The sequence below is a fragment of the Osmia bicornis genome, chromosome 10 (genome assembly GCF_907164935.1).
Source record: "Osmia bicornis bicornis chromosome 10, iOsmBic2.1, whole genome shotgun sequence".
NCBI lineage: Eukaryota > Metazoa > Arthropoda > Insecta > Hymenoptera > Megachilidae > Osmia > Osmia bicornis.
Window position 1 is genome coordinate 10,159,174 of NC_060225.1, and position 27,800 is coordinate 10,186,973.

The 27,800-nt window shown below is 33.4% G+C and overlaps 7 protein-coding genes and 1 long non-coding RNA gene across 13 annotated transcripts; 5 read left to right on the top strand and 3 right to left on the bottom strand.

The window, feature by feature from the left end:
* Positions 1–87: 87 nt before the first annotated feature.
* On the bottom strand, positions 88–5,168 carry LOC114873433 (protein O-mannosyl-transferase Tmtc3-like). Its single transcript, XM_029181758.2, has 13 exons — positions 4,484–5,168; positions 3,935–4,071; positions 3,719–3,800; positions 3,392–3,491; positions 3,208–3,323; positions 2,961–3,133; positions 2,623–2,878; positions 2,400–2,548; positions 2,012–2,324; positions 1,639–1,929; positions 1,386–1,568; positions 1,036–1,320; positions 88–966 (listed from the first exon to the last, which is right to left on the bottom strand). Exons 1-13 carry the CDS (start codon positions 4,673–4,675, stop codon positions 262–264), a joined length of 2,982 nt encoding a protein of 993 aa, XP_029037591.1. The 5' UTR covers positions 4,676–5,168; the 3' UTR covers positions 88–261.
* LOC114873440 lies at positions 3,064–3,977 on the top strand. The gene is made up of 3 exons (XR_003788933.1): positions 3,064–3,153; positions 3,362–3,668; positions 3,888–3,977. It is a non-coding gene; the product is annotated as an uncharacterized LOC114873440 (long non-coding RNA).
* Positions 5,169–5,179: 11 nt separating the features above from the next.
* LOC114873434 (neurotactin) lies at positions 5,180–11,696 on the top strand. Its single transcript, XM_029181760.2, has 10 exons — positions 5,180–5,271; positions 5,332–5,430; positions 5,536–5,662; positions 5,824–5,902; positions 7,090–7,311; positions 8,014–8,205; positions 8,567–8,780; positions 8,859–9,354; positions 9,435–10,103; positions 10,176–11,696. Exons 5-10 carry the CDS (start codon positions 7,099–7,101, stop codon positions 10,561–10,563), a joined length of 2,172 nt encoding a protein of 723 aa, XP_029037593.1. The 5' UTR covers positions 5,180–5,271; positions 5,332–5,430; positions 5,536–5,662; positions 5,824–5,902; positions 7,090–7,098; the 3' UTR covers positions 10,564–11,696.
* A 757-nt stretch (positions 11,697–12,453) lies between these two features.
* Positions 12,454–16,714, top strand: LOC114873463. 3 transcript variants are annotated; one of them, XR_003788944.2, is made up of 11 exons: positions 12,454–12,791; positions 13,095–13,387; positions 13,457–13,654; positions 13,720–14,277; positions 14,369–14,544; positions 14,638–14,716; positions 14,805–15,128; positions 15,226–15,728; positions 15,808–16,040; positions 16,116–16,475; positions 16,533–16,714. XR_003788944.2 is itself a non-coding variant. In XM_029181820.2 (10 exons), exons 2-10 carry the CDS (start codon positions 13,181–13,183, stop codon positions 16,409–16,411), a joined length of 2,574 nt encoding a protein of 857 aa, XP_029037653.1. In that variant the 5' UTR covers positions 12,454–12,791; positions 13,095–13,180; the 3' UTR covers positions 16,412–16,714. The 3 variants fall into 3 exon arrangements, 2 of the variants coding, with proteins under 2 accessions (XP_029037653.1, XP_029037654.1); XM_029181820.2 differs by having other exon boundaries at positions 16,116–16,714; XM_029181821.2 differs by having other exon boundaries at positions 15,820–16,040; positions 16,116–16,713.
* Positions 16,715–17,061: 347 nt separating this feature from the next.
* On the bottom strand, positions 17,062–19,133 carry LOC114873466 (mannose-1-phosphate guanyltransferase alpha-A). The gene is made up of 5 exons (XM_029181824.2): positions 18,885–19,133; positions 18,148–18,724; positions 17,809–18,085; positions 17,470–17,734; positions 17,062–17,402 (listed from the first exon to the last, which is right to left on the bottom strand). The coding sequence occupies exons 1-5, from the start codon at positions 18,925–18,927 to the stop codon at positions 17,302–17,304; spliced, it is 1,263 nt and encodes a 420-aa protein (XP_029037657.1). The 5' UTR covers positions 18,928–19,133; the 3' UTR covers positions 17,062–17,301.
* A 103-nt stretch (positions 19,134–19,236) lies between these two features.
* Positions 19,237–24,291, bottom strand: LOC114873467 (congested-like trachea protein). 2 transcript variants are annotated; one of them, XM_029181827.2, is made up of 6 exons: positions 24,029–24,114; positions 23,670–23,761; positions 23,208–23,322; positions 22,697–23,011; positions 19,819–19,992; positions 19,237–19,727 (listed from the first exon to the last, which is right to left on the bottom strand). In XM_029181827.2, exons 3-6 carry the CDS (start codon positions 23,305–23,307, stop codon positions 19,540–19,542), a joined length of 777 nt encoding a protein of 258 aa, XP_029037660.1. In that variant the 5' UTR covers positions 23,308–23,322; positions 23,670–23,761; positions 24,029–24,114; the 3' UTR covers positions 19,237–19,539. The 2 variants fall into 2 exon arrangements, with proteins under 2 accessions (XP_029037660.1, XP_029037659.1); XM_029181826.2 differs by lacking the exon at positions 23,670–23,761 and having other exon boundaries at positions 24,029–24,291.
* On the top strand, positions 20,014–22,690 carry LOC123988202 (carboxypeptidase N subunit 2-like). The gene is made up of 6 exons (XM_046287387.1): positions 20,014–20,289; positions 20,444–20,575; positions 20,641–20,778; positions 20,863–21,692; positions 21,766–22,315; positions 22,395–22,690. The coding sequence occupies exons 1-6, from the start codon at positions 20,254–20,256 to the stop codon at positions 22,566–22,568; spliced, it is 1,860 nt and encodes a 619-aa protein (XP_046143343.1). The 5' UTR covers positions 20,014–20,253; the 3' UTR covers positions 22,569–22,690.
* LOC114873469 (5'-AMP-activated protein kinase catalytic subunit alpha-2) lies at positions 24,060–27,629 on the top strand. 3 transcript variants are annotated; one of them, XM_046287390.1, is made up of 10 exons: positions 24,060–24,130; positions 25,044–25,157; positions 25,266–25,407; positions 25,478–25,716; positions 25,810–26,016; positions 26,085–26,190; positions 26,423–26,757; positions 26,831–26,994; positions 27,120–27,279; positions 27,354–27,629. In XM_046287390.1, exons 2-10 carry the CDS (start codon positions 25,055–25,057, stop codon positions 27,443–27,445), a joined length of 1,548 nt encoding a protein of 515 aa, XP_046143346.1. In that variant the 5' UTR covers positions 24,060–24,130; positions 25,044–25,054; the 3' UTR covers positions 27,446–27,629. The 3 variants fall into 3 exon arrangements, with proteins under 3 accessions (XP_046143346.1, XP_046143345.1, XP_046143344.1); XM_046287389.1 differs by lacking the exon at positions 24,060–24,130 and adding an exon at positions 24,611–24,768; XM_046287388.1 differs by lacking the exon at positions 24,060–24,130 and adding an exon at positions 24,612–24,974.
* The last annotated feature ends 171 nt before the right edge of the window (positions 27,630–27,800 follow it).

The window sequence follows — 27,800 nt, forward strand, 5'->3', positions numbered from 1 at the left end:
ACATCGGTTAGAAAAAAAGAATTGAAAGTTGAAGTATCAAAAAAGAAATAGAAAGAAGGAATTATTATAAAAATAAAACAAACAGAATGCACATTTTTTAAATATATTTTACAAAATGTTCTATTCGTACAGCATATAAAACAATACTCTGTATTTATTTTATATTCACACATTAGCTCTATACGACTGTACCACCATATTCTCTCGTTATACGTAGAATATAACTTTATACAGTATATTCGGCGGGTCTTAACGTCAATACTATGAAAGTGCGGTATCCTTTGTTTGACGCGTGGTTCCAGCATTCTTTTTCCCACTCGAAATGATTCGCTTGCTTTCATCGGAGTTCATCGTTTTGCCTGCGCGTTCCCGGTCGATTGTCGTCAATTCCGTTGCATCCGCGTTCATCCCTTTAGAACTTGTGTCCGTCTTCAACGGCCTATCATTGTCGTTATATACCTCATGTACTTCCACTTTCACTTCGTTCAACGGTGTAAATCTTGGAGACTTCGACGGACCCTTCAAATGCATTATATGATCATTTAACGAGTCCGTATTGCTTTTCTTATGCCCTATGTGACTATGGTGATTCGAGAAAACAGAGTCTGTTTGCCCTAGAAATTGGCTACCGCTATTTCCCATGTTTCCAGGACCATTCGCGGCAGCGGTACTACCAGCAGCACTGCTCGAGATGTCTCCCATGTTGAAGTTCCTCTCCTTTCGACCGACTTGCCAGAACGAATCGTCGAACACCTCGGTGTCGCGTTGTTCCGGTGGTAACCTACTGATACGAGCCTTCACGATGGCCAGGTGTCTATGCACGTAATCCTGATGAGGTGCCAGTGCCGCAGCGTGCTCTAAACACTGAGCAGCAAGGCCTAACTTACCACGTTCCACCATTACAACACAGAGATTATGTAGACCTTGAATATTAGTTGGATCCAACTGCAGTATTCTACGGTAACACTGTAAACCGATTCAGAAATTTTATTGGATCTTCCGTGTAACCGTAATGATTCATATTTTTTTACTTACATTTTCAGCAGCGTCCAAATCTTTTATGTTATTTATATAGATATCACCTAAAAGGATTAATCCTTTAACATGGTCCGGGTGAAAACGAACTAATTGGTTTAGAAAAGGTGCAGCTTCCAGAGGACGTTGTTCGTCTGCCAATAAAAGAGCAAGATTGAATAGCGCTGATCTGAAGTCTTCCTTGAGCGCAACCGCATTACGGAACCATCGTTCTGCACTTCCGCTATCGTGGTCGTCCATGGCCAACATTCCAAGATTGAAATGCACTCGTTCGTTATTAGAATCCTGTAAGTAAGTTTCACTTGTTTCATTCGTTCAGAATATATTACAATTAATAAAGAGGAAAGTACTTTTCGCAAGAGTTTTAGCAGTCTTTCTCTGGCTACTTTTCTTAATTCTGCACGTCCCAATTCTTGAAGCAAGATAGCTGAATTTAATAACGCTTGTTCGTGTTCAGGGTCAAATTCTAGCGCTTTGTCCAAATATGCCAGAGCTTGCGATGCTTTTCCTTGTTCCAGAAACACAACGCCCAGCTTAGAAAAGAAGAAAAAGGCATTATACATTCGGTCATTGCTACATATATTGATATCAATTAAAACTTACATTGTAATAGATATCTGGATTGTTACTATCATAGAAAAGAGCTCGCTCGTAAACTTCCTGGGCCTCTTTCGTACGATTAAGTTTAATCAAAACATCACCTCGGTTGATATACGCTTGCGTGTAATCAGCGCGCATACTTATAGCTTGCCTATAAAGCAAGTCGGCTTCCTCTAACCTAGTTGCATTCTTCGCTATTAAATTCGCTAAATTTACAAAGACATTCAAGTGGTTCGGTGCTATTCGTGCCTGGTAAGATTCCCCGGGTTTTGCTTTTGGTAGTAAAGATTTTGCCTAAAGAGAAATATATAATAGTATTCAATGGTACTCTGTCAATTGGATGTAATATTAATTTAGAAAGATCTGTTATTTCTACCTTTAAGTATGCATCTTCAGCTTCCTTAAACATTTTCAGGTGATTGTAAGTTCTGCCTACGTTGATGTGTGCACCAATATCATCACCTTGAACTTGTACAGCCATGTTAAAGAAGTTTAACGCTTCTTTAAACCGACCTTGGCTTTCCAATGCGTGACCAACGTTATTAAATAATTTGGCATTGCGATCGTTTACTTTTAATCCTGACATAAATATAGAATATTCATCCAGCCAATCATAGTTTCTGATAAAAGTTTTTGTCGAATGAGCAGCCAAAAGCGTTATTAACAAAAATAGTGTTGGTTTCTTGAATCTACAAACATAAAACGAACAAAGTTAGGAATATTTCATACAAATGTTTTAATCCTTTACAGGTATGAAGATTTACTTTTTGTCGCATAAAATGCTCCAGCCGTAACCGATAAGCATACAAAACCCCATAGACGGAGCATATAATACTCTTTCGGCAATGACAAATCCAACCGGGAAGAAGAGATTCGAAGCAGGCAAGAACGGAAGTATCATCATAGCCAAACTCTACGAAAGATATTCAAATATAACAATGGCTATGGTTTAAATACAAAGAGATCATCGTGCTATCTTGTGCTAACCATTATGAGAACGATGGAGGTTTGCCTGTTAGGTGTTAAAATTGCTGTCATCAATAATCCTAATATGGTCATATGAGTTGCTATCGTAGCGAGATTACGAGGATCTGTAAAACTTTCTATCAACGGTATCGTTCCCATAGTCCAATCACAGCACAAATCGCTTGGAAGAAATAGCAGTCTTAAATTAACCGCTGCGAGGTAATTATATGTAAGCTGTCTTATGGGCGTTGGGGCCACTGATGCGGGATTGTCAAATCTAAAATATCATTATGAATTTTTCTATAATTACTACTATTACATAGATACAGCACAACGAAACGTGTATGTTTAACAAGTACCTGGTGAATACAGGTAACTTTGAGCCCATTACGTGTAGCCGAAGAATGAGTAAACTAAATGTGACAAGCGTAAGGACTGTCAGTCGTTTTGTACCTTCACTGGACCAAGCAAGCGATATCTTTTTCCCACCAAAAGCTGCCTTCAATGTCAGGAAAATATCCATTGCTCTTACCTAATCGGATAATACAATATGTAAGTACAAATAAATATTTGGTATTGTAAAATGGATTTACACAGTATATTTACCTTTTGTACAACAAAAATCTCATATAACACGCAAACAGCAGTGGCTGTTATTCCTTGTTCTTTACATAACATGGCAGTGAAAACAAATGACATAGATAATATCAAAGATCTCCATCCTAAAAGAAATTTTAATACAATTAATGTTTCTTTACAGATTGTGAAAAGAAGCGTTGGAATATCTTACCTGTTGATCTTCTACTTCTGCAACATTTAGTGTACGTGATTAAAGCCGCTAGATAAAATAAAGAGGACAATGTTTCTGCTCTTCCCACCACTCCTGTAACCTTAAGACACGATTATCCACTGACAATGCATCTAAACGCGAACTAGGAACTACGATGCGATCGATCGCTCGACGTCGACCATTCGAATCTGGTGGATACAGTATCGAGACATTGTCGCCGAAGGGAAGAACAAGGACTAAAAATAATTACGAAATAATATCCTCGTATAATTTCAAGGTAACGTCGATCGATTCGATCGATTTTCAAAGCAGTTTCAAACAACTTACTGCTTCTGTATGTATAGGATGAACTGCAAACAGGAGAGAAGACACAAAAGTTGCAGAATCGGATAGAAACATCAAGCAAGTCCTGTAACGTTGATTGAAACATGCTTAACTTGATTTATTACAATACTAGAAATGTAATCTCTATTGCAATAACATTGTTCTTTTGTAGATGTTACATAGAATATCTAACGGAAAGATCTAAGAGGTAATTTCTACCTGAAATACAATAAGCACACTCCGACATGTAAGATAACATTAAGCAAATGATATCCCATAGGATCCAATTGATGAATCAGGTAATTCCAACGAAATGTAAGAACGCACAGAGGCCTGTATGATTTGTGCGATTGCTCCTGTGAGAACAAAAAAAAAATGTTTCATATTATTTAAATTGTATAGCATTTTTTAAAACATAAATTTTCCACAACATAATTTACATTTTTTTTAGGATAGTGGAAACCAAAGGATAGAGGATAATTCATTCTATTTTAATGGATCTTAATTAATTGTTTTAATAATGAGGACTCACGAAAACATCGATATAACAGACTATAAACAGAAAACCCGCTCTAACTTGAACTCATCCAAATGATAATTTACGGCTGCTGAATTTAAAGAATTGAAATTAAAGGTAAGATTAAATTAGATCGAAGTAAATCATAAAGGAAGGAAAATGAGAAGAAGAGTTGAACGGATCAATACAGAAGAAGGTAGAGAAGAGTGAAAGGGAAGGGGAAATGAAAGCGCCTCTATCGTATCACCCACCTTGTGCATAGGAGTACCCCAGAAGTCATTGTAAAATACATTTTTCAGGGGTGTATGAGGCCTTAAGTCTCGATTATCCTTTATCGCTGAAATGTCATCAAAAACGAAACCACAATTAAGGCTATTTAGGTAGACGACGAAAGCGCTTATGGCGACGATCGCCGCGAGTGCTCCCCGCGCAGGCACTCCCATCACAAATAAGACATCGATCGGCCGTCTTTTCTTCTCGATTTCCGATTTAAAAATCCTGTCGAAAATTCCTTTGCTCTTCTCTTTTATGGTCTCTTCTCTCCTTCTTTTTCTATCTATCTGTTCTACCTATCTATCTATCTAATCGTCTGTCGAGCCAAGAGTTTAACCCTGCGATGTCCAGAAAAAGGGCAGGAATCTTATCTCTAGGCACGTAGACGTAGATACGTTCCTCTTTGAACACATTATCACGCTTATGTGTCTAGTATTTCCAGATACAAGCGCGCCTTTTCACAGATCAATCCTCGAAACATAATGGGAGACATAGTCAACGGCAGGCAGCTTCCCGTTAACGAAAAACCTTCAGCACCAAGGAAAATATTCGACAAAAGTATCAACGATTACCATGCGCGCGCGTTAATATTGAACTGTCAAACGAATAGACGTGTATACCATTGTATAGCAATGCACGCTACGTATCGTGAAACGAGTACTACAACGCAAGTACGATACTATGACGGCGACGACGCGGATTTGCTTTAAGTCGAGTACGCATGCTTGATGTTAGACTAACCGCGAGCTACCCAATTCCATAAATCGTACGTATTCTATAGAACGTTTCTACAATTTACATTACATTATAAACATTTTCATTTTAGGAAGACGATAGTTTTATGCTTTCATTTCTAATGAGAAATGTTTATAGTTTAAAACCATGATAAAGTTTAATGAAGTCATAGAAAATATTTGTGATAAAGGTAAACTTTTTCTTGCATATCGTGCAACAATGTTTTATTAATACCTATAATTTGTATTCATTATCAATAAATAAATACATTATGTTTTTCCTTAAATGAACGAAGCTTAAGGTTAGGCGCCTTTAAAGCGAAACAACTGCGCATGCGCAGAACCGACCAATAAAAGTTCAGGATGGCCATTCAAATTATGAGGGGAGAAGCTTCGTCTACGAGTCGTACGACGGCAGTCGAGGTAAGGATGCGTTTGGCGTCGTTTTCAGTGACAGTTGTGCTCTTTTAAACCATTTTGTGATAGAATCTTGATACGAATTCGTGTATTATTTAATTATTCATCGAGTGATTGTTACTAAATTAAGATTAACGTGCTCGTATTAACACTAGTTAACCTTCCAGTGTCTCTTCGGTATATGGGAAAGGGAATCCTTCCGCGAAATTCAGTGGCGGCGTCCTTTCTGAGTACCCTTCGAAAAGCGTAAGTGTGTTTACAATATCTTTTTTACTCTATTTCGTCGACAGTACCATTCATTCGATTCGTACAACGAGAAATAAATTGAACCGAATCGCAGATGAACTGCCGGCTTGCGAAGGTCAAACAATCCGTAGCTTATTTTCCTACAGAGAGAGGTGGCAATTCATTAATCGTAAACAAAAGAATCCATAGTAAAGCGTTGAAAATTTTTATAATTAATCTCTTTGGGATATATTTTTTGTAGGATGTTGCAATAGATACCGATAACGATAGTTTATATACTTGATACTATGAACTGAGAAAAGATAATTATACATATGTATATGTATATACATAAATCATGTCTGCGAAAGAGAAAGTTACAAGCATTTGTTTCGGTAGTGCACGGTAGTATCGGAGTACTGGCGAGTAAAATAACATAAAGGGACGTTGAAGGTAGGAGGGAAAACAAACAAAAGGAATCGGTATAGTTCTACCGGTGAAATTTGTTCGATCGAATTTTCAGGTGAAGCGAAGGTCTACGATCGCCAGCTGCTGCGTTTGAATAGAAGGGGACTAATAAATTCTAGTTTAGCGAAGAAATAATATTAGCTGTGCAGTATTAAATTGTATTTACATTGTGTAAACATTATTTAAACTATATGATAATTGTCAATATTTCAATTTTCTTGCAATGCATGATTTATATAGGTAAATATTTATGTAAAAAGAAATTTATTTGTTGTAACGATATGTATAATTACATTTTTCATTACTTCGATTTTATATTATTGATCGTAATATCAACACGGTGTTAATTGAATAAACGTAATTTATCGACGAGACAGTTCCTACTGTCAGAGGAATAAGTCAGGTAACTATGTACAACTAGAGGCAATAGGCTCAGAGAGCAATGCCATTCGATCGATCGGTTTATGTCTGGGCGTCCCGACGCCAGCTGCAATGTTTAAACGTACATACAGGGTGATCCACATTACGATTTCCTTGTGCATTTTTTCTATCACTGTATAGTAAACATCCAACAGCATACATATATATTCTGTTACTTGTATTATTGATTAATATATCATATATTTATATGTAATATTGTAAACATTTTTTTTTGTATTTTTATATCTAGCGGTTGTTTGTATAATATTGGATGTTGCGTAACATGAATTTAATTAAAAACATATTTACTTAACTTCTAGAGATAAAGAATGAGCGAAGGAGATCAAGAGAAGAGCATGGATAAGAAGGAAATAGCAGAGGAGGAAAGACAGAAAATGTTGAACGCTGAAAATACGAAGCACACGGTAGAATCGACCACTCCAGACACGGAAACCGAGGAACAGAAGCCTAAGAAGAAAATTCCTATCGGTGGTATTAAGATGCCCGGCTTTTGTCGAACAAAGAGCAAAGAACCTTGCAAAGTAATCACAAGCTATTTCCGTTCGTTACTAATTTCATAAGAAACCTTTTATATTAATTTATTAAGTTTATCACATAATTCGAGAACCTGAAGTAATTAAAAGAAATAATCTTAAGATTATTCATGAATCCTAGAGAGAAGCTTTAAAATTCTGTACAAATTGTTGTACATGAAAAAACGCAGAGTCGTTTGATCAGCGTACATTTATTGTTCAAATGTATTCATTCAATTTAAGTTGAATTTGTGTAATGCATCTGTTATCGGTCACGCGATCTAGATGGTTCAGGTTACTTTACGTTTTAATTATTTCGATTGCATCGTAATTAATCCGGTTACGTGTATATAAACGAAGGAAAGAGCAGCAGTTCATATGTTCAGTATCCTTTGGTTGATTAACGTTTGTTTACGTCGAAACAACACTACTCAAAGAGCTCGAGTTCCTGGGGCACCATAGCGTGTTCATAAAAGGGTGCTCATAGCCCCGTAACGATTTTTATCCAACATTAAACCAATGGATGACGTCAGACAAACAGTGCACCTGGAATTATTGATCACGCGTCTTTAAAATAATAAGTGTCCCTATAATAAATAATGACGATGATCATGATCATTGGAATAATTTATAGAAAAGAAATACATATATATAATTATTCTTCATTTTGAAAAATGACTTTTACAATCTATTTTTGATCTTCACTTTTAGGATGATGAAAGTAAACCCAACGAATCGGGCGATGGCGAATTACCCGAGAAAAACGCTAAAGAAAATGAACAGAATATATCTTCTGAAAAGACAAATACACCAAGTAAGGAGGCTAAAGAGAAAGAAGCTCGTAAAGGGATCCTTGACGCTATAAGATTACCCTTAGTCTCCGTTTTTCCTCGAAAAAAAAAGGTGATTTATTTAATATTCAACAGTTGAATCGATGGTGGTACATATTAAACTTAAGTTTTATTGTAAGTTTCTTCTTGTCGATTTGAAAATTCTTTATCGGTATTAAAAAAATAAAAATATATAATTGATTGGTTTGATGGTAAAAATAAGTTAGCACGCGAAGCCCTGTAAGACCCTAAGACACTGTGGTCAACACTCGAGCACGTACACGTAGCCTTTTCTTAAGGTACTCCTCTTACTATTCATAGATACTTTCCTCCTTGAACGTCTTAACCGCATTTTGCGCAAGAACATTGGCTAAGTTTATAATTATATTGCCAATTTTATATTAAATTAATCGAGATAACGGTACTCGTTTTAGGAAGGAGAAGTAGAATTAGGAACTACTGGAACTGCTGAATTAGCCAGTGTAGAGACACTTGACGATGGTGCGACAGAGAAAAATCCTATTGGTAACGAAGATGGAATGGAAACTGTCCGACTCGATGAAGATGCTCCGGATGGTATCGAATCTCCTAAACAACACTTTCTTGTCGCTTGTATATCCGCTGCAAGAAGAAATTTATTTGTACTGGGTACGCTGTTATATTCGCTGTACTATAATATAGAAAATTATAAATCTACTAGAAATTCCTTCCTATATGTTAAAACAGTGGCCATGATGTGTATCACGATATCAGTGATAATCATCATCTGTATTGCTTGTATTGGACCAAGGAAAGGTGGTGCACAATTAATGAAGAATGGAAACTTTATCAAAGCTGTTACTTCCTGCGGCCCTGTCCAAGGCATATCAGAAGATGGTGCATTCGCGTTCCGTGGTATCCCTTATGCAGTTCCACCGTTGGAAAACCGTCGTTGGCAATCGGCAGAACCTTTACGAAGAATCGAACAATGCTGGACGGACACTTATCTAGCGCATAATTCTTCTGAAGTCTGTTGGCAGCGTGATGCTTCGGGTCAAGCCGTTGGAACCGAAGATTGCTTGTACTTGGATGTTTTTACTCCTGAAGTAAGATACAATTCACCTTTGCCGGTTGTCGTTATGATCGGCGCAGAGACTCTTAGCGGTGGCTCTCCAGGTGTAATGCAGCCATCGGCGAAGTTAGCTCGTGTTCGTGACATGGTTTTTGTTAGACCCAATTTTCGGTAATCATCGACTAGCATCGTACTAGTTTTCTTTCGATTAAAATTTTAGATTTCCTCGATATACTTTCTTCACATTTCAGGTTGGGAGTATTTGGTTTCTTAGCCGCTGAACCACTTTCACGAGCGACGCATCCTCCAACATCCGGGAATTACGGACTTTCAGATATCATAGCGGCGCTCCATTGGGTCCATCTTAATATAGAAAACTTTGGTGGTAATAAAACATCGGTCACTTTATGGGGCCATCGGGCAGGAGGAACTCTCGTTACAACCTTGGTCGGTATTCGTCAAGCTAGGGATCTTTTCCATAAAGTTTGGATATCCAGCGGTAGCGCGATATTCCCCGGAAGAGAGTTAGAGATCTCAGAGAAACTGAGCGAACAGTTTTTAAATTCTATACGGTGCAGCGACGCCGCTTGTCTACGGACTAAAAGCGCAGAGGAATTAATGGATTCGGTTCCGGAAACTTGGCATTTAGAAAATGTTGGACTACCTGAAACTAGAGAGGCAACGTCGAGAGACAGGAGACACGAGTGGCTGGTCCTTGACGGTGCAATTCTTCAGGAACCCGTAGGTCAAATTTGGGCAAGAGATGAGTTTCCAGTTAAAATCGTAATGGGAACCACCGCTCATGCTGGAGCTCCTCATAAATACCTTCATTCGAATACCACTCTTAATTCTACTCAAGTAGAAAAAATTGTAAGGGAATCTTTGTTAGGAACAACTGGCTTGGCTGATGAAGCTCTCAGGTTAAAATAAACTTTGAATATATCACCTTATCACCAAATAAATTTTTCATTAATATCTATTTTATTTTTTAGGCGTTACAATGCAACATTCAGAGGTTTATTGAGTATGATATCGGATATTCGTGTAGTCTGTCCACTTCTTACAGTTGCCAGGATGAAAAGTAACATTCCGTTCTATGTGGCAACTCAAGCACGAGGTCAGTTCGCTGATCCTGATAGTGATGCTACTGCGATACTCGGATCCTATGCTGCACGTACACCCTCTGAGAAAAGGCACGTATCCGCGATGCAACAACTTTTCAATCACTACGTTTGGCAGGATGAGGTAGCTCAAATGGATCCAAACGGTGTGAAGCGAGTTTTTATTGTCGGTCAAGACACATTACCTAACAATAATTATCCTAACTGCGACTTTTGGATTGAGAAAGATATCGTCCCGTCTTATGGTCGAGTTGATTGAAATACTTTCTTCGTTATGTGTTCAACGACGATTGTAGGAATTCTACCAAATCCACGATATTCTGTACAAGTATGATTTCTCCCTTACAAATTTCTCGAAATTTTGTATCCTTTTAATGAATTTAAAACAAGATAAACGAATGGAAGATGTTTCAAAACATCTTACTGACTGACCAAATTGATAGGTCATAAAAATCACGAATTTTTACATACATTTTACTTAAAAAACGTAAAGTTTGCAAGTGGATAATAAATATTTTGATAAAAATATTTATTAATACAATTTTAAGATGTCACTATTTAAATAACATGTACATCTTTTTCCAAAGTATTGCTTCAATAGAATATAAATTCAATGGATCAACGAGTTACGAAAACTTCAGGTATCGGACAATATAAACAATTTAAATTATTCCACTAGTCTTTTCTGCATACGGATGAGAATAACAATCGCAATTTTTAATAAGCTGCCAGATATATCTATACAGGAAACATTTATCTATGATACTCATCGGATTTTTGTCTTTGTACATATATTACTGTTGCTCTGTTTTCTTTTTTATTTCAATGTACTTAAAAATATTCCTGCTTACGTAATATTATGAGCAGAGAAAAGTATATATGTATCAGATCTGACTTTTAAACTGTAAGACTGATTTTATAAATCTGCATTTCATTTGCGTATGAATGTATTTTATATTAGTTTTAAATGAAAATAGCTTTATAATATAAAATACCTGTCTCATAGGCAGAGTTTATTGTACTGTAAGTTAAAAAAATGTGCAAAAAATATTTCTTTAACCATTGTTTCATTGTCAGTATTGATGTGCATTCATTAAGTACATGGGTCACCGTCACGTTTTCGTAATATCAATATGCACTGTCGCACATATTTATTAATTCTATCTAAACATTTTTATAGATTTAGAAATGTTATTTTTACTCTTTAAACAACTGCAGTTGCAATTTGAACGAAAATAATAAAACTTCACTTTTTTATATGATATATACAAATTTCAAATATTTCTAAATCTATGAAAGTTTTAAAAAATAAACTCATCTTTAAGTTACTGTGCATTTGAATGTTTGTGTTGTATTTGAAACAAAATAAACTAATGTCATTCCTATTTTAAATTAATAGCTTAGAAATTATCATTTATTATGATAATAAATTACTATAGTATAGGATATTTTTTAATAATTTAATTATGTCCTTTTTTTTTTACTTCTTGTTAATGTATAATTACGAATTTAAATGTTAATATAGTTTTTAACACCGTTAAAATATTTAATCATATATTGAATACTATATACGTATTTCTTCATAAATTTAGTTGGAAGTATATAATTATTTTTGTTAGCTTGCGTAGCAACAAATGTGACCAAAGTAAAATTATTAAGATTTTAGCAAAAGTGGCCTTAGGACAGTTTTATAAAATTTATTAACACTGTATTAAACAAGACAAGGGTGTTAAGGTATAAATTTTTAGTTATATAGTGAGCGTTTTTAATATATAAACTCATTAGCAGAACATTCATATAGTCATATAGTATGATTGTAGATGTTTTATAAAAAACGCTAATACCCCTAAGAATAAATGAATGTCAGTATTAATGTTTACATTCTTCAAGATGTTCATATAATATTTTGTTCATATTTTTTTTATTTCTATTATAATATGTCTGTAATAGAATTTCAAATTTTGCTAAAGTAGGCTACGGTATCCCACGTGATGGAACCTTAAATATGTAAGATTATAATTTGAATTGTATTTTGAAAAATTGATAATTTTATATTTTAAAATAACAAGAACTTGAAGATCACTGAGAAGAGTGGCAAGGGTAAACGAGAACCACTGTTTGGAATTCCTAAGTACTTGGTCGACAGTCTTGCATTTCAGAGTTAGTGGAGCAACGTTAAATGTAGTATTGGTATGTGTTACTCTACAAGTTGTCTCTTGAATCAACAGGTAGATTAAGTAGAGTTTCTTTAAAATTAATTAAATTATCTTTTTTTGAACATGAATCGGTGAAAAATGTATCGATACTGGGAAAAGAGAGCTCAAACTAAGGATAGCCAGTGAAAAAAGATTATATTTTTGAAAGCGTCTGTGAAGTATACGAAGAAATTCCTTGCATTCCAACGTTGGTCCAGGGTCTCGCGAGGCCAGCATCTAGATGAGAATGTTACTTTTGTGATTACTCATTCGGTGACATCTGAGGAATGTGGTAAGCAAATTTCTTTCCTCCTACACTTTACAGACTTGTTCTTTTTACTATATTTTTACAGTAATACTTTCTTTAAATTTCAGTATTATCGTCATTTTTATCGTCTTACTTCCCGTTAAGTACTGACACATTACAAACGTAGTACCTGTTGCCATCAATTCAAATATGATTTAAATATGCAGAATTTTTATCAATGAAAAATTATAAAATTGTTTGTTTAAAATGGACAAAATTGTTGTACGAATTTATTTTAATGTTTTTAAAAATATTTTAACAATTTTTTCTTTCTGTTTTGTTATATAGAAGAATTTCTACACTGTGGCATGTGTGGCATAGGTTGACAGAAGGATAAGGTGCTGGATAATCCAAATGGATAACACAAGCCCATTATGGCCCAGCATCTGCAGACGCAACATCAACACGAATTTTTACCACTTTGCGATGTACTATTCAATATAATATCTCTTGCTTCATATTTTTGTGACGTTGTTTTTGACTTTGCAATGGTATATGCTCTTGCGCATCATTCTATTGCTCCTCCAATTCTTTTTCCCTTGAGCATTATTCTTATAGCAACATCATTAATTATTTCTCAGGTCAGTATTTTATCTTAACAATCTTCATTTATTGTAAGCAATTTATGTATTTCTTATTGTTAATTTCAGATTATTAGTATACGATGGTATTTATGGGGTGCCAGAGGCAAATTAACTGGTAATACTATATCAGATTGTAACGAGAAAAAGGAAAGTAATAATTGGACAGTATGGTGTGTCTTATTACTTCATTCCACTCAAGTAGGAGTATTGTGGAGATACTTCAAATTGTTTATTCCAGTTAATTTAACTTATGTCAAACACGAGGTAAGAAGTAATAGGAAAACAATTCAAGCATTTTAATTCTTACCAAATTTATATCTTTACATTAGGTAAGAGAACTTTGCGTATTACGCCTTATTCATGCGTTCTGCGAGGCTGCGCCAATGTTACTCTTGCAATTATATCTATTATCCATTGGGGTCAACAATGAATCAAATACAGATGTTGGTAAAGAGAAAGAAACTGAAAGCAGAGACAGTGACAAACTGGCGAAATTGACTGCGGTATCTGCTGGTCTATCTTTGTGGAGTGTATGTTGGGCAGTTGCTAGTTTTAGTAAGGGTGCAGCGCGTCTTCGTAATTTAGAGCGTTTGGTACTTACATGGCTAGGTGTGCTGGCACAACTAGCATGGCGTTTGGGAACCGTAAGCGCTAGAGTAGGAGTATTGGTAGCATATGCTTCACTCTATGGTGGACAGTGGCTCTTAATTGTCATGGCATTACATTGGCTATCAATGTTGATGTGGCTACTGCTTACTCCGGATGGTCTTTTTCACGGTGGTGAACATTTACCTATTATAAGGAAAACATTTTTAGCCTCGCTTCTTGCGTTTGTCTACATATTTGCATATGTAAATTTGCACGAAACGAATCATCGTCAGAAAATGGTAAGTTTTCAACATATGTATACATAACATGTTGAAGTAATACTTTAAATAATAAAAGAATTTTGTAAGTAAGCATAATATGTTTGGACAGGTAATTTTTTATACAGTGATGTTCTTGGAAAACAGTCTGCTCATAGGTGTATGGATAGTGGGTATCAATAGAAGCGATCTCCTTCCACACCAACACCACCCAAACCCTGTAACTTTAGTACTTACATTTTTAGCTTTATTCTTTGGTGGTATGTTTTTCATGGGTCTTTATTATAGGTAACTATAGAAGCAATTGGCTTTATCCGTTCAGTTTTATGAAACGTACTTTTTATTGGTAATAATCATTGTTAACTTTATATTTTACTTCAGGTTTTTTCACGTACGAAGATTGAGGTATGAAGCGGGTGGTAGAATGACAGCTTCAAATCTAACAGCTTTGTCAAATCAGGTATTAAAAAAAAAAAAAAAAAAAAAAATGGTAAACAATATCTGACAAAAATGACCGTTAATACAACGAAGAAATAATATACTTGTAGGATAATTTGGAAGAGAAACAAATAGAATACTCAGAGGAGAAAAAAGTAAACGCAAATGTAGGAGTAAGAAGAGTTAAATTGAGTAACGGTGGCATACCAGGGGTATTTAACTGTCGTTTTGCTAATCCAGCTGTAGTTAATCCGAATCGTAAGAAAAAGAAACCAACTACGTTCGTACCTCCACCGCCGCCACAATCACAAGCTGAAGCTGTAACGACTTCTATAAATACACTAGGAGATACGAAACAATGGCTTGGTGTAAATAATAATTCACGTCAATTAATACCATTCTGGAAAAAGTCCGTAAATTCTAGTGTAATCTTGGTAATACAAAATTATTTTATTAATAAAGATAAGAGGAATGTGATAAATTATCGTCTTTCCTTTAACTTATATTCAGATATTCATTATTTTGAGGTAGAGTGATCACTCAAACGAGCAAAAGATCGGAGTAGATGTTGGAACAACTGGATCCCTGAGTGTTAATTTGATAAGGGAGAAACTTCAAGAAAAAAAACAACAGCAACTGCGAGAATTAAGAGCTATCCAAGAAGAGATCAAAGAAGGAAAATTATTTCCTCCACCCTCAGCTTCGGCATCCTCATTCTCATCGTCACCTGCATCGAATCAACAACCACCACCTAATACAAAATTACACACTTCTCCTAGTTCTCCTTTATTTACATCTGCACCGTCTTCGGGTGATCAAAATGGTGGAATAACGTTATCTTCATGGCCACCGGTAAAAATGCATTGTCTTTTACCTCCACCACCTTCCTCCTCCTATTATCCAAACGTTCATCCTTCAAATTCATGGAGAACGACGCAGAGAGAAAGAGCGGATACACCGGAAATCTTGCTCGCACCACGTTGTCTTCCTCATCATTACTCTCATTGGCCACCTTCCACCCACATTAATCATCGGTAATTAAAAATTAAAGTATAGAAGTTGGAATACAGTATATACATATATGTTATAAAATAAATAATGAATAAATCGAAGATTACGTTCAAGCCAAAACGGTGGAGAAGAAAGTTCCAAGGGCGAAGGAGAAATTGAAGGAGAAATAAGCGATATGGAAGGTAGTCAAGTATCGTTACCTCGAAGCTACACTCTTCCTCGCGAATTTAAATACAATCATCCAAATAATATTGCCAGAGATCGAGAACGACGAGTAGGAAGTAGTAAGGTGACATCTTCACGTTTTTATTTACCTTCTACCAATAGCTCTGATGGTAGGTATTTTTTCAAACTACATTAAAATTTATAATTATGTCTTATGAAATGTATTACGTCAATTTGTTTCTCAGGAGATGTAGATAGTGCGGATAACGAAGATGAAACAGATTCCGAGGTACATTTTCGTATGAAGAATAATCACAGGCATAATACTAATGGTGAAATACAGCAGCAGCAGCAGCAACAGCAGCAACAACAGCAACGATATATATTCGAAGATAGTAACAAAAATGAATTCTTGCACTCTAATTCAGACTCTGTGTCGGCTGTTATCATTTCTGGGAATTCATATCTGAGTAACTCTCAAGGATTGTTGCGACCAAGTCAATTATTCAGAAACAGGGTTAAACACGAAACGAAGCTTTGAAGTTTCTAAGTGCTTCTATTAAGAGATTGTATAATAGCTAATTGAAGATCTGAAACAAAAGACTGTATGTGATCTATTTTTATAAAATTTATACTTTTTTAATCGTGATTGACATTCCTAGGGTGCAGAGCATGTTTGTACATAAAGTAACAACGAAGCAACGAAGTAACAATTTTTAAATAGCACCGTTTCATTTGTTCCTTGTAAATGATGGGGAAACCATGTACAAATTTAATATGTGTCGATTTACCAGGTATGTTTATTTAAATAATCAGTTTTACAATTTAAGAACTTAGGATTCGAAATAATTAATTTTAGTATTTTACTTATTATACAAATTTTTTTTCAATAAATTATTTGTTTTCGCAATTGTATCGTATAAAAAAAAAATACATAGCCTAAAAACTGTAAACAATATCACTTTTTTATACTTGAATATTTGAATTTATTGTATTTTTTATCAGTTAGGAATTTTTTAGTTAAAATTACAATTTTACACATGTAGCAAAAATATTTATTATGAACTGTTTAATTTATTGATAGCTACAATTAAATAAACCGAAATGAATATACAATACAAATGATACAAGATACTTTATACATATATCTTTTTGTATTGTATACGGTATATTTTCATGTCTATTAAAAATATACAAATCAGTATAGTTATGTACAACAAAATCGTTATATAAAAACCATTTACATCTGTATAAAGAATCTATAAATTTATATATTGTGCAATACCAGTTTGTTGATAAAAAATACTGATCTTTGTGCTGACATAACTATTTCATAAAGTAATAGTTCGATATATATGTACAATAAAAGTTAACAAGGAACAATAATGAAAGTATCATATTTTTGATACTTTGATTGAATTCAGATACCTTTTAAAGAATAATTTCATTCTTAAAATTTCTTGTAAGTTCTTTGTGCGGTAAGACGATAGAATTTAATATAATTTTCTCAGCTGCTAAACGTACACTAGTACCTGAAATGTAAATAATGTAGCATTATCTTTCTTTTTAAATCGTTTTTTAAATTAATACATTACTTACCGAGAATTGTTATAGAAGGATTGAGCTTGCCATTAGTATTAAATAGGGGCAAGTTTTCCATTTTTGTAAATGGCTTGTCAGGATTAGGATCACATGGTGTTCCCTCTATGCGCGCCCATTCACCTACATAGCTGCTTTTCCCAACTATGCTATGTAAAACAATAGAATGTGCTTGGATGTGCGCATTAGCTAATATAATTGACTCTCTTAATCTAACACCAGGAGCAATAACAGCATTTGGACCTATGCTCACATTTGGACCCAACTGTAAATAATGTTTTCCAATTTATATCCAATGTACATAGTTTAAAATCACAAAAATAACAGATATTTCTTTACCACTGCTGTTGAATGTACAGTAGCTGAAGGATGAATATATACATCACCAATAATCTGACATGGTCCGTTAACTGTAGTAGCAAGGCGGCTTGGATGTTTTGCTTTATAAAGAGCCAAATAATGTCGATTAGCATATATAGCGGAACCTGCTGTTTTAACCTGTGACCACCATCTCAGAACAGGTAAGGCAAATAAACGGCCAGTTCCGGCTAGACGTGTTAATATATCTTGTTCAAAAGATATATGAGCTGGATCTTTACCATTACCATTGAATTGTCTATAAAATAATTTTATATTGCAGCATTTACATCTGAACAAATAAGTTTTAAGAGGTCTTACGTAAAATTCTCTTGATGTTGTCCTGCATAAAATGCATCAGCCATAGTTTGGAAAATATCTAATGAAGCAAGATAAATTCCACAGTTTATTAGAGGTGAAACAAATGTTGATGGTTTCTCCACATAATGAGCAACTACTCCTTCTTTATCCAGAACCATGCATCCATAATTCAAAGACTGTTGTCTTGTTGCTTCCGTGGCCATGATAGTTAACAGTGCCTGTTTCTCTGTATGGAATTCAACTATTTCTTGCAAAGCAAAATCAGCACAGACATCACCATTCATTACAAAGAAATATGTAGGACCTCCAGAGCGTATTTGATCACGGAAATGATACAAGCCTCCTGCAGTTCCCAAAGGTGTAAATTCTTGAAGATACCTGATGATTATATTATAAGTGCTTGCCATTTCTTGAATGAATTGGGATAAATCGCTGGCAAGGTACGATCCAATTATTAATATTTCATTAAGATTCTTCACCTTTGAACATGCTTCTATGTGGTGCTGAATCATTGGCAATCCAGCAATTGGAAATAATGGTTTTGGTATATCCAAAGAAAGAGGTCTAAATCTGGTTCCTAAAACATATGTTATTATGAAGCATTATAGAGTCAGTTATTATCATTTGTTGTTCATCCCATTGAGTATAAAATATGTTTGCAATTATGTTTAAGGTTATATTGTTTTATAGATTGTAACAACAATGTTAGAAACTAATTGTAATATGAAATAACAAACCTTTTGAAGGACCTCCAATTAGTATGACACATTTTAGTATCATTTTTCTAAATTATACAAATTTTATTATGATTGATTATGATTTTAAAGAACTTTTGTATTACAATGATAAAAGTAAATTGCTGATAGATTTAGGAACACCTTAAAATTTTCCAGTTCATGAATTCCAGTTCATTAAACAGGATAAGATAAGAGCTAGAATTTCCTGGCAAAGAACAGTAGAGCAAACTTAAACAAACCCGGATAAGAAATTCTATGATTAGCAAATGAGTAGATGTATACAATTATTATACAAAATATGCAAAATAAAAGAATCTTTAGAGTATAAATAAATAAAATAGAATTCATACAATTAGGCATAATATTTTTATTGGATTTTAATAAAATAAAAATTACAAAAAATGAGATTCCACAGCATAAGAAAATAGTTTAACAATTGCTACAGTCTATATAGATTAAAAAACAATTTGTATAATATTAATAACTGGAAACAGATACTGTTGATGTTGTTTAATATTTGCAATTATATATTATATAAAAATATATTATTGCTTAGGCTACCTTTAGTTAAACAATACACAATACTGTAGGAACACAGTTCACACAAATGTGTCTATACCAGTAGTTCGTTTAAGAGAATTAACAAACATTTACATTATAGGCCAGGCGCTACTAGATTCAATAATTTCATAGCAAATTCAAATCCGAGAAAGCATGCTGCATTTGCCGGGAATGCACGAAGCATCACAGGTATACATCCTTTGTACAGTGCTTTTGGTCCTTCTTCTTTCATTAAAACTATAAAGGCGTCGCGAATTCCATGTTTGAAAGTTCCCTCAGGAGCTAAACAGAATGAATAAAATTAAAAATAATATTTATTCATATTAGTCATAAAGACAAGATAACATTATAAAATGTTTTGAACGATACATACCACTTTGTAGACGACTTTTTAATACATCAGGTGGCATTCCAACAATCCAGTTAGCGATACCAGCAAAACCACCAGCTAAAATTGTAGCTCCTATTCCTAGTTTACCTCCTTCAGGAGTCATCCAATTTTTCAAACATTCATATGTCATAAAATACATTCCACTGGCAGGAATATCTGAAAATTTGAATAAAAAGTTATCAGTAAAGAAAAAAAGGTCCACCTGAATCTGTGTAATCAAAACATGGTATGGAAACGTTATTTATAATTATAAAACAAGAATAATGTGTGTAGGTTGCTAGATAGGAAGCATCCTGTTTGATAGGAAACATCAAGGCAGATAGATAACACTTAACAAAATTCAGTTTCCTTCAAACCAGCGTACCATCAGTGGTTTTAAGTTCTACTTTTCTTCAATCTTTAAATTTTAAGGAAACTATGGCGGTTATTCTAATTCTTTTTCTTACTCTGTTGGTACATAATTCTTTTCTTTATTTAAAATATAGATGCAAAATGACAAAACATTTATCTTATAGTATACTTAAATTCGGTACAATATGTTATTAACACACTGAATTTATTTGAAGCAATATCATGTTTAAACTTCATTGAAAAAATATGTGTTTAGAATGAGTGCTTTGGACAAATAATCGATATTGGCAATGTTTGGGAAGTAAAATGTCCACCAGGATGTTCTTGCGAGGTTCAAAAATTTGCTGATTTATCTTTACACCGATGGATCAGAGCAACTCAAGATCAGGTATGATTACTAATTTATCCTTGTTTTCTTGCAGAAGAATTTAACAGACTTTTTTCTTTAACTAGAACTTAACCAGTGATGACAGTTTTGAGTTTGGTTTAAATCCTGACCATTCTCTCTTTTCTGAATTCCTGAAAGTAGCAATCTGTGTCGTCGCTGAAGACCATGAAGAACTTTTAGAAAAACTTCCATCAGATATACAGGTCGCTATTATAAAACTGAACACTGTATCATTTTAATGAATTGTAGGCACGAAGAGACGATAATAAAATATATCCTTCTTGTAGGTGTTTACAATACTTCAGTCTGGTATGGGAGACTTTGAGATACTTTTACAGTCTACAACGTTTCAACGATTCACAGATTTAATATCATTAGATATACAAGGCATAGATTACAATGAAGCAACAGGAAAGAATTTAAATATTGAACAGAAGAAACAAGAAGGAGGAATTATGTTGTCTGTAGATTCTTTGTATCCATTAGGTTTAAATCTTCTTTACTTGAATCTAGAACGAGTGAAACTGACCAGCTTGAGTCCAACGAAAAGAAATAAAGCCAATCTCGTAATTAAACCAATGAGTACAGTTACCAAAGATGAAAATCGAAATAAGGAACTACTGAATAATACTAGTCAAAGTACAGGACACAGATTAATATTGTTAAGTCAACAAAATAATGGAGAAAGTGACGACAAAGAAATACTTCCTTACGACGTTTATAAACAAGAAATGGAAGGTTACAGAGAAACTATGGGACTTTTCACTGGTTTAGGAGCTTTAACTCATTTAAGAGTTTATGATTGTGACTTGAAAGATATATCATGGCATATGTTTGACGGTTTGGATAGTCTCGTTCAGCTTTCATTAGAAAGGAACAACTTGAAATTTATTCCAGAATTTTGTTTCTATGGTACACCTAATTTAAAAGTACTTTCACTCGCAAGAAATCAATTGTTAACCCTTAAAAGCATTGACTTAGCTGGTTTGCTGATGCTCGAGGATCTTGATCTAAGAGGGAATAATCTAACATTTTTATCAGAATTATCTTTTCCACCTTTTCCGATGTTGAAAGTTGCAGATTTTCGGGAAAATCCTTTGGATTCTATATTTCCAAGGTATTTAAATAATTCACTGAAAAATAAATTGTTTTATGTAACAATAAGATATGCAATTATCTTTTGATTTTAGTACTTTCGAAATTATGAATACAACGCTAAAACTCTATCTCGGAGGTGAAGATTCAAAGCTATATTTACAAAAGAATTCCTTTCTTGGACTATATCAACTTCAAATCTTACACCTAAATAATTTAGAAATACCAGTTCTGGAACGCTTTGTATTTCAAGGGATGCCAGAGTTATTTGAATTAAAAGCACGTGGAAATATTTCAAGCATTGAATTCGACGCGTTTGTAGATTTAATCAAACTAGTATATCTCGATCTGAGTCATTGTTATATTCGTAAAATATCCATGGATGCCTTTTATGGATTAGAAAATGTTAAACGTATAGATTTATCTAACAACGAGCTAGAGTCTATTCCACCTGGTTTGTTTGGGGTACAACAGCAGAAGCAGCTTAAAGAAATTATCCTATCGAAAAATAAACTGACTTCGCTACCCCTGGAATTTTTCAAAATGTTACGCGGGCCATACGAACAACCACAATTAGCAACTATCAGACTAGATGGCAATCCATGGGACTGTACTTGTTCCATGACTACATGGAACCCTCAATTGGCAAGTGCAATGAATTTCTTTTACTTAGCTTTTAAGAAGTGTAGTGTTAAAGTATTAATTTTATTAAACTTTAAAATAGATCAGTAGATTACGAGAAACTGCACCAAGATGCTCAACACCAAAAAGGTTGCAAAATTGGGGAGTTTTTCACGCGTTACGCAAAGGTGGTTTGCAATGCAGAAGATTAAATAGAAGACATTTAAAAAAATCCTCAATAAGAAAAACTAATTATGAAGATAATATTATCAGTTAGTAAATATACATTTTTTCAATTACGATTAATTAATATATGTGTATAAAAGAAGAAACAAAATTAAACAATTCAACTTCCAATTTCTACAAAGTGAGGATTCGGCGACAGAAGAATGTAATTTTACGTACCTCTCAATAGAGTAGCGCAGGTACCTTTATAAATACTTCTTATTCCTCCTTCTTTATAAAGTTGTTTCGCACAATCAACTGGTCCTTTATACTTTGGGTTTACATCAGATTGTTGTATCTGTAGAAGGCACTTTATTCTTTCACCAGGTGCCATTATAACGGTTGTAAAAATGCCACTAAATGCCCCAGCATAAAATAATTTCAAAGGTGTTAATTGTTCATTATCTGATTTCCTAATTAATTGTTTACCAAGTCCATATCCATAAAAACTTATAGCAAATATTGGAGCTACTCCACATAAAGGAGCACCCATACCTAAAAGAAAAAACATTATAAAGAATGATACTTTTTTTTTATTGTTTGCTACAATTAAAAAAAAATCAGTTTTCTTCAAAGTGTAACTGTCTAAAACATTTCATGTATGCCAGATAAAGCAAAGTTGATTGTTTTTAATTATATTTTACAGCACATAAATTATCTAACTGCTATGAGATATATTATTTATACAAACCCTTATATAAACCACGTATTCCCTCTTTTGCTATTGTTTTTCTGGTACAATCCAATGTTCCACTATATAAGGGTAATTCATTTGGGCCTGGTACAGCCATAGTTTGGAGACGTACCTATTGAAAGAAAATTTCTAATTAGAGCATTTATAATTATGCTAAAGTTTGAAAGAATAATTCAAATAAAAAACATAATAAAAATGTCTTTAATAAGGATTAAAAAAAAGCTATATTTTTCAACCGGAAGATTTTAATTTATGGTTCTATTAGTTTCAGGATGACATTAGTATAAATTGTTTTTATTACAATGAGTTGCAACTGTATATAAATTGTAACAAAGACAATATTTAATAACAATGAATGTAGATAATAATTAATTCAAAAATGCAAAGATTTATAAAAACATAGATAGATAAAATAAAATTTATGTACAAAACTAAATATTATCTGCACACACATTTTACCTAACATTTCCATTATTAGAGCCAGTCCTCTTCAGGGAAAAAGTATTTCAATCCTAAATAAGATTTAATAATCCTATTTGGATTAGGTACAGCTGAAAAACGGGGGATGATCTTTTACATTGAATCTTATAGCTACTTTCATTCTACCCGATACTTCTGTTTATTTGTTACAATTTAAAAAGTAATAAAAATATACTTTCTATTTTCTCAAAAAAAATAAAATTACAAGCATTGAATTAAAGCCTATTGTTAATATACATTTTGTGTGTTATTGACAAATGATTGGTTTTTGGTCCACAGTTATTTGCTAGTAAACAAAGTAATCAATGTATTAAATCAATCAATTAATGTAACCTTACTTTTATTGTGTCTAGAGGATGTCCTGATACAACAGTACATATTCCACCAAAACCTCCACTTAAAAAATATTTAACTGGACTTTCTGCATCTCCCATTTTAAGGTAATTTGTTTAATAAAGTTTTAGTATTGTTTAAAAGTCAAGGTATGAAAATCAGTTCATCAGGTGCCTATAGTCTAATTCAGTCCAATTACAGAGTTCTGTCCTGAACCTGAACCTAAATAAAAAATAAACATAGTGGATATACAAATATATGTAGATCATGAATTAAATAATTTATTACAATGATTGCAATTGAGAGGTATTTTCATTTTTAATTCAATTTTGAAACTTTAATTCTATCTTGAATTCATTGTTTTCAAAACTTGATATAAAATTTGGAAGAAAAAAGGCATAGTGGTTGGAAATAAATGAATACATTTTTTAATTAATTTAAATACGTAATACTTGAAAACATTCGAAACACTGTGAAACATACGAAATATATAAAAGTTTCAAATGCAATACATTCAATGAGAGATAGAAGAAATGAATTTATATATGCCGCCAATTTGATTTTAGTGTCATACGCAGTGTCATATGCAAGCGTTAAACATTTTAGTTTTAATATTTTTTTAAGAGATTTAGCAGTGGTTTTCTGTTCTTCAAATTATGTGACAAATGATTAAACATACAGTATTCAGTGTCTGTATAGTTGTATCTTTGATAGAATAAGTGTCAGAACATGTAAATAGTATCAGGTGATTGAAGTCATTAATTGTGTCGAACCGCAGTTCGCGATATAGACTTTTCTTTTTCATATTTCCATTTTATCATTGTTTTTATGTAACAACAAGTGTATGTTTACAAAGATTACTGAATTAATGTTAGTTAATCACTTATGATTATTCTAGTTGACCTTGCTTTAAACATTAATAAATGTATTAGACTTATGTAGTACAAATAGGTAGTCACATTTATCTTTTTTCGTTTAAATTGTTCCTAAAATTGTTTCTAATTTATTTATGTATTACAGAAATATCAACAATGTCAGAAAAAATTCCTACTAATCAACCACAACCTATCGTTAAGATAGGTCATTACACACTTGGACAAACATTAGGTGTTGGTACATTTGGTAAAGTAAAAAGTACGTAAGGAATTATTTGTTTATGTCAGTTATTACATACTGCATTAAAATGTGATTTAAACTATAAATTTTAAAATGAGTTATAACGCATATATTCTTTTTTTGTAGTTGGAGAACATGTTTTAACAAAACATAAAGTTGCTGTAAAGATTTTGAATCGTCAGAAAATTAAAAGTTTAGATGTGGTTGGAAAAATTCGAAGAGAAATACAAAATCTTAAGCTTTTTAGGCATCCTCATATTATTAAACTGTAAGTAAATGACATTATAGTTTATGACTTTAAGGAAATGTTACTTCAATTCTTCTCCTTTTTAATTTAGGTATCAAGTAATAAGTACACCTACAGATATATTTATGATAATGGAGTATGTATCAGGTGGAGAGTTGTTTGATTATATTGTGAAACATGGCAAATTGAAAGAATACGAGGCAAGAAGATTTTTCCAGCAGATTATCTCTGGGGTTGATTATTGTCACAGACACATGATAGTTCATCGTGATTTAAAACCTGAAAATCTTCTCTTAGATCACAATCTACATGTAAAAATAGCAGATTTTGGTATTTGAATATATACATATTTATTGGATAATTTAATCAAAGATACACAAGATATCCATTACTATGTATAAGTAACTGTTAATAAAATTATAGGCTTATCAAACATGATGATGGATGGAGAGTTCTTACGTACTTCTTGTGGTTCTCCTAATTATGCAGCACCAGAAGTAATTTCAGGTAAACTGTATGCTGGACCTGAAGTTGATATCTGGTCTTGTGGAATAATACTTTATGCTCTGTTGTGTGGTACATTACCCTTTGACGATGAACATGTACCGACACTCTTCCGTAAAATTAAATGCAAGTATATTTACAGCTTTTTATTTTTCATATTTTTATATAAAATTTAACAGAGAAATTGTGTTTAGCTGGAGTCTTTCCCATCCCAGAGTACCTGAATAAAAGTGTTGTAAGCCTTTTGTGTCACATGTTGCAAGTGGATCCTATGAAAAGGGCAACCATTGAAGATATCAAGTACATCAAATTTTATACAATTATCTCTTAGTTCTTTGATGTAGTCAGTGCGTCAGAGAAGAAACCTAAATTCGTATGTACTCTTTGAATCTACATAATGTGTAAGCAAAATAACAAGTGTTTTATCTTATGTTTTCTATTCTACGCACTGCCTAAGAATTAGTTAAACTTCCGAACCTTTTTTTTTTCATTTTAATTTACAACAAAATCAGAAATTATGATATTGTTTCAGGAAACATGAATGGTTTCAAAAGGATTTGCCTTCGTATTTATTTCCATCACCTGTTGAACAAGATTCTTCTGTAATTGATATCGATGCGGTAAATGAGGTTTGTGAAAAATTCAATGTAAAAGAAGCAGAAGTTCATTCAGCGTTATTAGGTGGAGATCCGCACGATCAATTGGCAATTGCGTATCATTTAATAATAGACAATAAACGAATCGCAGACGAGGCTGCTAAGGCCGAGTTAAAAGATTTTTACGTAGCCTCTAGTCCGCCTCCAGTTGCTTTTAGTCCGAATGATGCAAATAGCAGCCCTTTGAGACCGCATCCAGAAAGAATAGCACGTACGGTTTTTTATTGATTTTCTACTTATAAACGTATATTTACGAGTTATTTAATTTACTTGTAAAATTTCAGCATTCCGAGAACGACAGAGCTCTCTAGGAAGTACATCGTCTCAGATGCAAGGTCCTCGTGGTACTCCAGTAAAACGAGCCAAGTGGCATTTAGGAATCCGCTCACAATCTAAACCTAATGACATCATGAATGAAGTTTATCGCGCTATGAAAGCTCTCAATTTTGTAAGATGTTTGTTTTCCTATTAACTTTCATAGAAGTTTAACAGAACCTACTTTATTTTTATGAGTACAATAACATACTCTTATTTTTTTTTTATTTTTTTCTTTTTTTTAAATTCGAATATTAGGAATGGAAAATCATAAATGCCTATAGTGTCAGAGTCCGTCAGAAAAATAACATAACTGATAGGTATAGCAAGATGTCGTTGCAACTTTATCAAGTTGATTATAAAAGTTACTTATTGGATTTTAAGTCTTTATCGAATGAAGAAGAAGATATTGGACGAGGTAAAGAATGGAATACATTTAATACATGTTATCATTATTATTTATCAATTTTCTTTTATAAAACCTTATTTCAGATCCTACACTTCCGCCACCTCAAGCGACCGGTCACCATACAATGGAATTTTTTGAAATGTGTGCAGCATTAATCACGCAATTAGCACGATAAATTTGCTGCATGATATGAGTCATCATTTTTTAGAATTATGTTAATATTGTGTTTTATTTCTCGTTGTACATACTCTGTGCAACATGTATCATGCGATTCATATGATAAAGGGGTCATTTGGAAAGAATGAGTAACAGTTTTACAAAGAAGACAGAAGAAAAATAATAAACCTGTAGAAAGTGAACTAACATTTTTTAAAACCCCATCGCTTAGTATTTTATGAAGCGTTAAAAAGATGTGTGTATGTAGTGTATCTATATGTAAATATAAATTTAGCGATATTGACGAATTTTGAAAACTGTTTTCAAAATGGAAGCTCTTAGTTCCTTCATTGAGATGTCAGATGGCGGTAAGT

Coding starts and splice junctions, on each gene's coding strand:
- LOC114873469 (XM_046287390.1), top strand. CDS start 25,055: ATGTCAGAAAAAATTCCTACTAATCAACCACAACCTATCGTTAAGATA. Junction 25,717..25,809: donor TGTAAAAATAGCAGATTTTG/GTATTTGAATAT, acceptor ATAAAATTATAG/GCTTATCAAACATGATGATG. Junction 26,191..26,422: donor GCAACCATTGAAGATATCAA/GTACATCAAATT, acceptor ATATTGTTTCAG/GAAACATGAATGGTTTCAAA.
- LOC114873463 (XM_029181820.2), top strand. CDS start 13,181: ATGGCCCAGCATCTGCAGACGCAACATCAACACGAATTTTTACCACTT. Junction 13,388..13,456: donor CATCATTAATTATTTCTCAG/GTCAGTATTTTA, acceptor TGTTAATTTCAG/ATTATTAGTATACGATGGTA. Junction 15,729..15,807: donor TCCACCCACATTAATCATCG/GTAATTAAAAAT, acceptor AATAAATCGAAG/ATTACGTTCAAGCCAAAACG.
- LOC114873466 (XM_029181824.2), bottom strand. CDS start 18,927: ATGATACTAAAATGTGTCATACTAATTGGAGGTCCTTCAAAAG. Junction 18,725..18,884: donor AATTGGAGGTCCTTCAAAAG/GTTTGTTATTTC, acceptor CATATGTTTTAG/GAACCAGATTTAGACCTCTT. Junction 17,735..17,808: donor CTGTACATTCAACAGCAGTG/GTAAAGAAATAT, acceptor CATTATTTACAG/TTGGGTCCAAATGTGAGCAT.
- LOC114873467 (XM_029181826.2), bottom strand. CDS start 24,124: ATGGGAGATGCAGAAAGTCCAGTTAAATATTTTTTAAGTGGAGGTTTT. Junction 23,323..24,028: donor ATCCTCTAGACACAATAAAA/GTAAGGTTACAT, acceptor TTCTTTCAATAG/GTACGTCTCCAAACTATGGC. Junction 23,012..23,207: donor AATACGTGGTTTATATAAGG/GTTTGTATAAAT, acceptor TTTTTCTTTTAG/GTATGGGTGCTCCTTTATGT.
- LOC123988202 (XM_046287387.1), top strand. CDS start 20,254: ATGGCGGTTATTCTAATTCTTTTTCTTACTCTGTTG. Junction 20,576..20,640: donor TCAGAGCAACTCAAGATCAG/GTATGATTACTA, acceptor TTCTTTAACTAG/AACTTAACCAGTGATGACAG. Junction 20,779..20,862: donor AACTTCCATCAGATATACAG/GTCGCTATTATA, acceptor TCCTTCTTGTAG/GTGTTTACAATACTTCAGTC.
- LOC114873433 (XM_029181758.2), bottom strand. CDS start 4,675: ATGGGAGTGCCTGCGCGGGGAGCACTCGCGGCGATCGTCGCCATAAGC. Junction 2,549..2,622: donor CCTCCATCGTTCTCATAATG/GTTAGCACAAGA, acceptor TATCTTTCGTAG/AGTTTGGCTATGATGATACT. Junction 2,325..2,399: donor AGCATTTTATGCGACAAAAA/GTAAATCTTCAT, acceptor TTATGTTTGTAG/ATTCAAGAAACCAACACTAT.
- LOC114873434 (XM_029181760.2), top strand. CDS start 7,099: ATGAGCGAAGGAGATCAAGAGAAGAGCATGGATAAGAAGGAAATAGCA. Junction 7,312..8,013: donor AGAGCAAAGAACCTTGCAAA/GTAATCACAAGC, acceptor CTTCACTTTTAG/GATGATGAAAGTAAACCCAA. Junction 8,781..8,858: donor AAGAAATTTATTTGTACTGG/GTACGCTGTTAT, acceptor ATGTTAAAACAG/TGGCCATGATGTGTATCACG.